We start from the raw sequence: 13005 nt of genomic DNA on the forward strand, positions 1-13005 counted from the left end.
GAAAATAATCATTACATATCACTTGAACAACTCAAAAATAACATTATTACAAAAACTATAAAGAACAACAACAAAAAAAACACCACTTAAACATGCTCCAACATCTATCAAATCACACACACATTGCTTATCATTGCTTTCAAAAGAGAGAGTTGTCTTAGTGTCTTTCTCTTGCTTGAGTTATCCTCCTTCTTAGCATTCACACTATCAATTGAGTGATAATGAACAATGAAACTAATCATTACATATCACTTGATAATGAACAACTCAATAATAACATTATTAAAAAATGTAAAGAACAACAACAAAAAAACACCACTTAAACATGCTCCAACATCTTTTAAATCACACACACACATGACTTGAGTATCATTGCTTTCAATAGAGAAAGTTGTCTTAGCTGTCTTTCTCGTGCTTGAGTTATCTTCCTTTGTTATCATCTACATTATCAATTGAGTAATAATGAACAATGAAAATAATCATTACATGTCACTTGATAATGAACAACTCTATAACAACAATCTTAAAAAAAATATAAAGAACAACAACAAAAAAACACCACTTAAACATGCTCTAATAAGCTCACTATCTCTTTTGTGCCCCATTGTACACAAGTTTTTATCAAGGCATTTTAGAGATTGTCTTATTAGTGCACAACAACATTGTAGGGCGCCTAAAGTTGGACAAAAAAAGTTGAGTTTCTCTATGAGATTTGGTTTATCAATTTGGATTTCCTTGGATTGTTTAGCACTTATTAGGTTTCATTTGAATAGAATATAACTCCATTTTAGCTCAAAAAGCACCACTTTAATCAATTTGATATTTTATAGAGAAATTCCCACCAACAACCAATCAACAAAACACAAATATTTGAGTTTCTCTATGAGAATTACTTGAGGCCAATCTTAACACAACCATGTTTAGCACATCAAACAAAATTAAAATCTTACAATTCCACCATTCTATAACAAATCAACATACTACACACAAATCATTTCAAATTTCACTCATAGAAATATCATTTCAAATCATAACATTTTAGCATCACACATAGGTCACAACTCATCATATAGTAGTATATTTAAATTTTAAAACTAGCTTCCCTTACATGGATAAATGCTCTTAAACTAAAAAAGATTATCCACACTAGTTCTATCTCATAGAGGTTGCTCTACTTGCACATAGAAAACTTTGATTAACTATCAGAACACACAAACCTAAACCACCCACATGCAACATCTTTCTTAAAATATTGAAAAGAAGAAAAAAGATGAATTTACTTGGTTAAAGATTTTCATCGAGTAGTATTATATATCTTAATGCTAAAAGTTCTATCATTAATCTTCAATCAAATGAAAGATATAATCAGAAATCTAAAGAGAAGATAAAAAAGGTTTAAATTTTTTTTATTAGAGATAGTGACTTTTATAAAATAAAACTTGATCCTTTTGTTTCAATATTCTTTTAGAAAATATTCAATATTATAATTATGATATAATAAAAATATTATTTTATTAATATTCAATATTCTTTTAGAAAATATACTAATTATAACATTACATATACAAAAGATTTGAATTCAACTTCAAAATAGTTAAAATATTTATCCATTTATTATTTAATTTATAAGTTAATTATAATATTAATTAGTTTTACCATGATAGCCGCTGATTATTAGGTAACCTGGTATGGGAGTTGTGTTGTGACTATTTCTAGCTCAGCTGCGAGGACTCCAGGAGGATTGAATACAAACTTTTCCTGTAATAGTCTGAAGAGATCTTTAATAATAGCATTTAAAGGGGATAAACAAAATGCCTCATCTTCCTTGGATGTGGACTATAATGAAGCTGCTGCTATGCTTGAAAATATTTACAAACTCAGCCCTACTTTTGATGCTGATAATGCAGAATGTATAGATAGTAAAATCAAAAGGGTATCCGTAGAAGGAAAAAGATTGTTGACGATTGTGAAGAAAAGGATGTAAACGACGGTATGTTATTTCTTGACAAATTAATTGTATCTATAATTTTACATTTTATTTTATATAATAATAATAATTATTTTTGGTTTTATATTATTGTGGTTTAATATTAAACATGTTAATTACGTTAATTAAATTATTTGAATGATGAAAAAAATTAAATTACTTTTATTACCGACGGTTTTGAGAAATTTCTGTAAATAGTGACGGTTTTTGAAAAACCCTACAAATAGTGGCGGTTTTTGAAAAATCCCCGCAAACTATAAAAAGTTTTTGTGACGATGGTTTTTTCAGTGGTTTTGTCAATCTCGAAAAATGTATTTATCAGGAACTAAAACCACCAGTAATGCAGAAAAAAATCCCTAATAAAATTTGTGATTTTTGTAGTGAGTGATGACAATATAAATATTATTAGTATATTTTAAAACAATCGGTATGTTAGTCTTTACCTTTTCTTTCTATCTTACAGAGTTTTAAACTTTACTTTTTTTTAAGTTGAAAATAGTAAAATATGAATTAAAAAATATAAAAATTTATAATATTAGAAAGTATGATTGTATTTACAACATATATCTAATTTAAATCTTTAAAATGAATTATTAAGTATAATATTTTAATTTATTCTATTATAAATATAATTATTTAAAACTTTGTCAATTTCTATGTATATATTATTAATGTTAGTTTTTTCTAATAAATAATATCAGATTAGTTTTTACATATTAAAAATATGAAAAATATTAAATAATAAGAATATTTATATTATAAGTTAATATAAAAAAGATTATATTACAATTATTACATTGCAATTTATTTTATATTATAGTATAAACAATTTGTATTATCAACAAAAATATATTATATTTTAAAAAACATACATTAAGAAATAAAATTAAAATATAATTTTTTAATTTTATTTTATTAAATAAGCAAATTGGAAATTACAATATGATAAAACTAAAAATGCAAAAGATAGTATAGAAAAAATATAATACTTCAAATATTTGCTATTTTCATTTAATGTTTTTTATACTTCTTTTACTTTGAAAAGGGGATAATACTCAAATATATATATATATATATATATATATATATATATATATATATATATATATATATATATATATATATATAATATATTTTAAGAAAATTAATTTGTAGATTTTTCTTAGTTTTTAAAGTCACAAGCTCTAACCATAATAAGTTTGAATTTTTTTCTTCCTTGAATAATATACCATTTAAAACATTGATAATTTTTTTTTCTTTTTAGGTTTTGGTTAGAAATAAAATTGAATAACATTAATTTAAGGTTTAATCATTTAGAATATCCCTATTTCTGTAGGGTTTTCTCAATTAAGTCCTCGTATTGTAAAATCTCTCAATTAAGTCCCTAAGTGTGAAAAATTAGATCAATTAAGGGTTGGTCGTTAATTTGAGTAGACGGCGTTAAAATTGAGTATGCGTGGCATGGTGACATTACTGATTGAGTATACGTGGCATGGTGACATTACTAACATGACACTGTCTGATCAATTGACGTGGCAATGTATGGTCAGTTGGAAATAAAATGATTCAAAAAATGATTCAAAACGCAATGTTTAAGTAAAAAAAGTTAACAAATAAAAACGTTGCGTTTTAATTGAGTGAAGAACGTTTTAATTATTTGGGAGAATTTGGAAAATTGAAAGGGATTTGAATAAAACCCTAAATTGGAAGACTGAAATCCCATAAATGAAACGTCTGCCTGAGGAGAGCAAGAACGAAAGAAGCTTTCACATCTCCACCAGCGAAAACCAAAGGAAGTCGCTCCTCCATGGAAGCACCGGAGAAGAAAGAAAGCAACCAGAAAAAGGAATTTCATGGAGCACCACTTATGAACGCTGAAGAGCATGACGGTTTGAATTTGACTGACGTGCTTGATTTTGAAGAGATATTAATCAGAAAAAAAAAGGAAATAGAATATTTAATTTGAATTGTTTGATAGAAGATAACAATTTGAATTTGAAATGTGTAGTTGAATTTGAATTTGAAACGTATAGTTGTCCACCATAATTAATTTGGCAAGCTGGTGAGGGGACAGACGCATGTACAAATGGTTTTTGCAGCGTGAACGCGATACCAGATCTGCGAGTGAAAGGGTTTAGCCATTGCCTGCATCTGCACGAGCTGAACTTGGGAAAAGAAGAAGCTTCTCGATGTGGTTCTCCCACACATAGAAGAAGGAAACCTAGAAAATTGAGAATTTTCTTATGGTTCAAAAAAAAGGTGCCATTTCTCAAATTTAGGGTTTCAAAAGGATTCTAATTATGATAAAAACCAAGAATGCTGGCAGAAACCATATGCGATACAAAGATAACTAATTTAGGGTTCTCTGCAAATTTTAAATTAGGGTTCTAAATGGATTCTGATTTAGGAAAGGTTTAATCATTTGTTAATTGTTTTTTATTTAAACGTTGTGTTTTGAATCATTTTATTTCAATAAAATTTAATTTGTAAATCAAACAAATCCAACTCAGTAACCGTACACTACCACGTCAGTAATGTCATCTTGCCACGCACGCTCAATTTTAACGCCGTTCACCCAAATTAACGGCAAGCCCTTAATTGATCTAATTTTTCACATTCAGGGACTTAATTGAGAGATTTTACAATACAAGGACCTAATTGAGAAAACCCTACAAAAATAGGGATGTTCTAAATGATTAAACCTTAATTTAAATAACTTCAAAGTTGTTTTAAGGTTTGGTTAGAGATAGGGATGACAACCGATCGGGTCAGGCCCATATAGTATCTATCTGCAACTTGATTCGACAAAAAATATTCATTTGTTATCCAACCTGCTATCCGTACAGATATTCGCTTAAAAAATATCTACGAATATTTTAAAACCCGTGGATACCCGTGAATACCCGTGAATATTTAAAAAGAATATCTTTTTATAAATTATTAAAATAAAAGTTAAATAAAATTAAAAAAGTTATATAAAATATAATATAAATTAAAGATTAATTTTAATTAAATTTAATCTTATAAAATATAAATTAATGTTAATTTTAATTAAATTTAACTTAACAAAATTTAAATTAAATTTTTATTTTTATTTTTTCGGGTAACAGATATCCACATATGCGATAACCCAATCCATTTATAAGTAGATATTAAAATACTCGCTATCTACATTCCGCGAATAGTAAATATCCACTAATACAATTATCCGTCATATATTTTCAAATTTTATCAGCGAATATCTACTTCCACTCATTTTTTTCATCCCTAATTAGAGATAATGCTATATAATATCTTATAATTTTTTTAAGACTCCTTCTTGTGAATCTTCGTTATGCATCCATTGAATGATACACTGGTTCATTTAACTTTGTTATTTATCCAGCCTTCACGATAGGTTAACTTGATTCAGTTCAATAATAAAATATTATTTCGCAAAAAAAAAGACGATTTAAACCACTGAAAGGAAGTCGAAATGGAGGAGTATCTCGATAATATAACAACTTTTCATATTATGAAATATTAATATCATGGAATATGATGCCATTATATTAATTTATATCACTTTCGTGAACAGATACATTGCAGATTTTACCACATACCCAACATTCCGGGCACATTCACGTTCTCTTTTAATCATGCAAGCAAAAATCTTTTCCCCCTTCAGCACCAAAGAGTGATTCTCCTGTACTTTTCCATTTTTACATTAGACTTATTTACCCTTCATCTATTAAATTGATACATCTCTTTCATTGATCATTTCTTTACTATTAAGTTATTCTTTATAAGAGTTTTTCTTCTGTGTGATTTGAATGTTAGTAATAACCATGTTGTGTGATTTGTGAAGGAGAAAAGAAAAAAAAAATGGTGAAAGATTGTAAATAGCTTTAACCAGTGTTGAAAGTGCCGATTAGATTTTGTTGCACTTCAAAATTCGGTCAACTTCAACCGAATTTCGAAATTCGGTTAATGTTTGACGTGCTGTTATTTTTAGGGCACTTTGTATATGTTTTTGTGTTCAGTTATTTTTTTAATGTTTTATTTAGTTTTAGTTAATTTTGTTTTTTTATATATATTATGTTGTTTTTTTATTTGTTTAATATTTTTGTTTTTTTATTTGTTTAATACTTTTATATTTTTTATTTGTTTATTTAAATTGTAATATTTATTTGTTAATCGATATGTTTTTTTTATTTCATTTTGTTTTTGAAAACTTAACAAAGAAATGTAAATTTTGAAATAAAAAAAATATTTAAAAGAATTTCAAAATACGAAACAAATTAAAATATTTAAATTAAAAAATATCAAATATTAACAAAATTACTAATTAAAAAAATTAAGAAAAAAAATAAAAAGTATAAAAATTCATAAATAAATACATAATAAATAATATTTAAAGAATTTTAAATTATAAAAGAAACACAACAAATTAAAAATAAATTAGCAAACAAATCAAAATGTTAAAAAATACAACAAATAATTAAATAATAACTTATATTAAAATAAATAAAATATATCAATAAATAATTAGAGATTAAAAAAACCAAACAAATATAAATTTTGAAACAAACAAAAAATATTTTAAAAATATTACAAAATACGAAACAAATAAATAAAATTTCAGATTAAAAAATATCAAATATTATAAAAATTACAAATTAATAAAATATTAAGAAATAAATTCAAAAGAATAAAAAAAATCACAATTCGAAATGACAACACTAAACCGGTGTTAGAACTGCGAAAATATCCAAAGCAAAAGAGTAAAATAAGAATCAGTCAGTGAAAAAGAATATAAAGTACACCTATAGAGAGAAAAATGAAATGTATAGGGATGTAGAACTTTTGTGTCTCGTGATCAAATATTCATCTCACAAGGATAAAAATGAAAATTTAGGATGATAAAAAGAATCCCTCTTCAGCGAATCCAACTTAATTTTGCAAAGATGAAAAAAAAACTACCTTTTTTGTCGACAAAACCAAAGGGTGATTGTTTAGAAAATTAGAGTGAGGACAACCTCGTAATAACACAAAACGTGACCACTGTGGTAACCTCCCTCGCCTTTATAAAATCCCCTGAGTTGTCGTTCCCTGAAACTCACTACTGCCACACCAGAATCCTCTGCCTGTGAGCCACTCTCCCTCACCCGCATTTTCTCTCTCTAGCGTTTTAGAGAGAGAAAGATCCGGAAAGAATCTTTGGCAGGTTCGGAGAATGGAGAAGAAGAGATTTGCAGTGTTGATGTGTGCAGAGGATTCGGAGTACGTGAAGAAAGTCTACGGAGGGTATTCTGGGGTGTTCGTGAAAATGCTGGAGGAGGAAGGAGAGACCTGGGACGTGTACAAGGTGGCGCGTGGGGAGTTTCCGGAGGATGACGAGTTGTTTCTCTACGACGGCTTTGTCATCACCGGCAGCTGTAGCGACGCACATGGAAGCGACACATGGGTTCATGACCTTCTCGACTTGCTTAACAAACTCCACTCCATGAACAAAAAGCTCCTCGGCATTTGTTTCGGCCATCAGGTACATTATTTTTCATCCAATCTAACACCCAAATATAACAATTTTTTTGTGCCTTTTCTTTTCAAAGATCGGTGCATCAATCATGAATTGGATGAACGTGTGATCATTGATCGGAAGCAATTCGTAGATATTTTGAAAAAATCTGATCTTGATTTGTTGAGCTGTACGTACATTGCGCTGGTCTAAGTGGTCCACTTTCAAAAATTAATGGGAACATTAAAAGACAGAAATTTAAACATGTGGTTTTTGTACAGTTCTCTGTCTCCCTCACCTTTGGCCTTTATCCTTTGATATATACTTACGCCACAGATTCAAAGATTCGTTTAATACGCATGCAATTTTTCCATAAGAAATCGCCCTTTGAAATCGGCTACAGTAGCTTCGTCTGTTTGATCATTTTCTTCACATTTTGATTTTCTTCCTGCGTCTTTTTTATAGGGTGTACTTGATGCCTTGAACAGTGTCTAAAGATCTGATCTGGACTACACTTTTGTCTTGCGTTCATGTCCTGACCCGGCGATATATCTGTGAGATTTGTAGAATAACACTGACCCAGTTGATAAAAAGTGGATCTTTACTTGACCCAAATGAGAAAGAGATGATGATAATAATAATAATAAATAATAATAGTAAGTTGAATAAAAAATAAAGATGATAGTTGTTTGTCGGTTCTATTTATTTTCATTCTTATCAACGTTGTCATGTAACTACAAATAAATATTATCTAGTTCTCTTGAAGAATGTTTTACCACCTTACGCGACATCAAAATCATGAAAAGTGTCTCTCTAGGCCGTGGACCACAATTACCCGATCATCACATGCATCACATAAGAAATTAATTAAATACTCTGTATAAAAATGTGACAATTTGTTTTATGTGTGGTATGATCAAAGGCATAACGTTGGCAAGGGCAGTGTGATAACATAGGAATGAAATGAGAAAGTTGTTTGTTTAATTTGGTCAGATTCTTGGGCGTGCACTGGGAGGAAAGGTGACTCGTTCTCCCACGGGTTGGGACATCGGTATCAGAACTATAACATTGTCACCGTCGTGGTCATTCTCGTTGACTTCCCTTGACCTTCCACCGAGGCTTTCCATCATCGAATGCCACAGGGACGAGGTGCGTACGTTTTAGTAACAGACGATCATCACTGCCGCACTTTTTTCTTGTTTTTCAGAACCATGATATAATTTACAACTGAAACAACGATTTGTGTTTAGATCCGAGAGCTACCTGCGAAGGCAGAGGTGATTGCTTGGTCGGAAAAGACAGGAATTGAAATGTTCAAGTATGGAGATCACATAATGGGAATCCAAGGGCACCCTGAGTATTCAAAAGACATTCTTTTGCACCTGATCGACCGTCTCATTCAAGGAGACTGCATCATAGTATGTTAATTTTCCCTTTTAAGTTAAATCAATTTTGTGTATGAACTAATAATAGGATTAGAGTTTTCATATCATTAAGCAAGACTTGATGTTTTGAATGATAGGATGCTGTTGGTATTCAAGCAAGGGAGAGAGCTGCACTGTGGGAGCCAGATAAGGAGGCTTGGAAGAGAATGTGTGTGAACTTTTTGAAGGGTCGATTGTGACATAGGTGGAACTGAAAGCAGAGGTTTCATTAGCACAGTCAAGAAATGGTGGCATTATATGGAAGAGGGTCCCAAAATATTACAAGTTAAATAGATGTTACTGTGGGCACCTCTGGGTGGGGGCAATGCGTTGTATTATAGTTGGCTTTGATGGATTCCAGCCATTAGTGTCCGTGGGTTATTTAGCTCAACTATCACTCAAGTGTTAATCATAGCAATAAAACCACATGCTTAATATCTCCCTTCTTTTCAGTTGAAGTTTTCTAAGAATATATGTTTGAAATCTTACGTCCAGTTTATTCAATACAAATTTTATCTTATTTTATGAAAACCCAAGTTTTAGTTTGCGTGAGCATATGGAAAATGCTTTAAACGCAAGTCAAGTTGTTCTCGTAGTGGCATGGAATGTGCGGGTTTTGGTTTTTGGCCGAAAGCTTTTGATGAGCAAGCTTCTTTTGAAAAGATCCATTTTCGTTCGTTAAATAACTTTAATTTGCGTACACTGGCTTTTAGGTGCACTCTAAAAGACGCAGCTTTCACGTTTATTGTTTTCTACCTGTAATACATCTAACCCGCTTTTAAGAAAGTACTGTTATATTAACCACTTTTCATAACAATTTTATAAATTACGTGTTTCTATTTTATTGATGTGTTTAAATTTATTTAAAAAATAATATTTGAATCACAAGTTCGAATAGCTCTTTCCCGTCGCAATCACGCATTCTTTTTAGGGTATATATTAAACTGCTTTTTATAGTACGTCGTTTGAAATGCATTTAAATCATTTCTGTAATTTTCAATTCATGATGTAACTGTGTCAAATAATTGGAATATTTTACTATATATTAAACTTTTCCTAGGTCTAAGTCTAAAGCTGACTGGAAATATTTTTTTAGGGAGACGTCTTATTATTCCATTTTGCAGTCTTCATTTGGAAAATATTTCGTCAGTACTAACTTTATATTGATTTGATTATAATCCATTTGAAAAAAGGATTTTTTTTTTTATTTTGAAATATTTAGGAAGATTTAATGAAATTTTATAAGGTATTTAAGATTGGAAAATGATATTTTTCTCTTTGATATTATCGAATACATGGATTTAATAGTCCTACAATACTACTGTAGATTTTAGAAAAAAACTATCGAAATATTAGGATGCAAGCAGTGGTGGACCTTCATTCACTATTTTGTTTTTCATATATATAAATAAAAATATAAATAACAATAATTATTTTAATTTTAATATATTTTATATATTCATCATTTTAAAAATATTTTACATCTATTTTGATATCTCTAAAATATTTTTTAAATATCCTAGATATAAGTATTTGAAAATTGCTTTTAGAAAAAATGTTTTTTTATCTTAAAATAATTTAATTTGATACGGCAGATTTTCGAAATATAATTCAACTAGTTTTTCTTAATTATAATTTATATAAATATTATAATTACAGATACTCCTAATAACAAATGAAACTAATGATTGAAATTTATCACTTTATTTAAAAGTAGTATTTAGTTTGTTATATGTCATATTTATTAGCAATATAACCAATATTTTAAAATATGCAATTATAGATATTATTATTTTTGTTATATATAATAATTAACAGAATTTTATATCTTCTCTTTTTCCTTTGTTTTTTATTCTCTGAATATATATCTATATATATTGGAGCTTCAAATTTTATTGGAAGAAGTCAAACATGGGAGTATCGCTCAAGCATGGCATGAAAGCTTAAACATGATGAAAATACTCCATTGATGAATACTTAAGCATGGTGATAGGTGTGCTTAAGTGATAAAGAGACAAATTCAATTATAAAATGTAGTAGTATCTCGCTGAAGTACTATATTTTATCTCTTAATGGACGAAACATGTTCCTAGTTAAGGAGAGTGACGTTACTTAAGCAACAGGAGCTTGTTCAAGCCTATGAGGTCGTAGTTACATTGTTACTAGGATTTTAGCATCTTGTTTTCATTGGTGATGTTGAGGGTTCATCTCAATAACAATTACAACTTATGGTATGTGTATAGTATAATCGTCCTAATGAAATCGATCAATTATAATTTGAGTGATCAATCACCAACTCGGCAAACATGTTACTGAGCTTGGACAATTACTAAGAAAATCATACAATCAATTATAGAGGGATGATCAATCACTAGCTCAGCAAGCATGCTACTGAGTTTGGACAATAACCAAACAGACTGGACGGTCATGCACCAACCCAGGAGGTTGGTCACTAGCTTGGCAAACATGTCAATGAATCTGAACGGTTACGTACCAATTTGGGTATCAATCACTAGGTTGACAAACATGCTATAAGCCCGGACGATCACCCACCAAACCGTCCAACCTTATATAAAATCGATCAGACCAAACAGATCCAAAAAAGATTAACTCTAAAACCAATTAATAAAGTTAAAGTATGATTATTCATAAAAATCACCTCATACAGGAGACCATTGATATAACGTTTAGATTTCGGACGACACAATAAAGCTCAAACAATTAACTTTGATCTCACATCCGAAAAAATATATTTTTATATGTAATATATATATATATATATATATATATATATATATATATATATATATTAATTAGTGTCTCATATTTTATGTTATTATATTTATTACGCATAGTATTTTGTATATATCACATATTATTATATAAATAAATCCTTTTAGATTAATATAAATTTGTGAATATATATTATTTATATTAAAAGAATTTTGATATAAATAAAAACTATATCTGCATAGACATAGTTTCAGTCAACAACAAAAGTTATAATGAATCATATATCATAATTATGTCAGAGTAGATCTTTGGTTTCTTCTTCAATCTAAGAAATAAGTTTCTGGAAAGTTCATCGTGTTAATTTAAAAATTAAGAAAATGTTGATAAATGATAAATAGAATACATTATTAGATGTGCCTTATCTAGCCAGCTTGTCCTTTTATAATGAGAAAAAGATTCTTTGGAAAATAGTATTCATATCCCACCAAACGTAACTGTCATTAGCATTCTGTCATCTTATTATAATTCACACCTTTTTCATTAGTTAATGTTCAAAACTCTTTGCTCAACTGCCTGAAAAGTTGTTTAAGACTTTCAGTTACTATGTACCAAAATAACACAAACTTTCAGTTATTTTTAGAGTCAATAAATTAGAAATCGACAGCAACCACGATGAAAATTTTCTATCTAGCTGTGCTGTTTATAATTCTGTGGTTAAAATATTTTAAACTAATTTTTCAATATATAAATTATTATTCATACTATTTACGACACTAAAGACATATTATAATTATTATTATATATGCATACTAACATTGTAATTATTGCTTCTCAGTTCGCACTTAATTAATAGTTAGTAATTGTAGAAATTGCGTCTCAATTCTATTTATGAGTATTATTTTATTTTATTATTAGTACGAACATCATTACTATATTAAATAATTTATATAAATCGAAATTGTATGATTTAACACCATTTCAATGAAAATAATTAAATCGCTGAAATCGTATGTTGAAGTCTACTTTAGTAGAAATATAAAATAAAATGAATTTGTATCAAAAGTAAAATAAAAGTATAATCTAATTTATTTGATACATCAAAAACTTCACATTACCAATAATGCCTAATACTTTTTTAGATATTTATATTTGACGAACTATTATTTTAATGATATATCAATTGAATTAATTCTTTATTAATGACTATATGTATGTCTAAGTTTGTATATATGTTTTTTGCAGAAATAATTATGTTTCATTAAAATTAAAAAGTAATTTTATACAAATCAATCCATAAATAATTTAACATATATAATTACATACAATTTTTTTCGTATATTTGTAAATAAATTATACATTGATTT

General features: G+C 28.4%; 1 protein-coding gene across 1 annotated transcript; it reads left to right on the top strand.

The window, feature by feature from the left end:
- Positions 1 to 7009: 7009 nt before the first annotated feature.
- Positions 7010 to 9360, top strand: LOC124823192 (gamma-glutamyl peptidase 5-like). Its single transcript, XM_047295361.2, has 4 exons — positions 7010 to 7511; positions 8478 to 8633; positions 8735 to 8902; positions 9007 to 9360. The coding sequence occupies exons 1-4, from the start codon at positions 7203 to 7205 to the stop codon at positions 9106 to 9108; spliced, it is 735 nt and encodes a 244-aa protein (XP_047151317.1). The 5' UTR covers positions 7010 to 7202; the 3' UTR covers positions 9109 to 9360.
- Positions 9361 to 13005: the final 3645 nt, after the last annotated feature.

The sequence above is a fragment of the Vigna umbellata genome, chromosome 1, assembly GCF_029865625.1.
Source record: "Vigna umbellata cultivar VRB3 chromosome 1, Vumbellata_1.0, whole genome shotgun sequence".
In the NCBI taxonomy this organism is placed as follows: Eukaryota; Viridiplantae; Streptophyta; class Magnoliopsida; order Fabales; family Fabaceae; genus Vigna; species Vigna umbellata.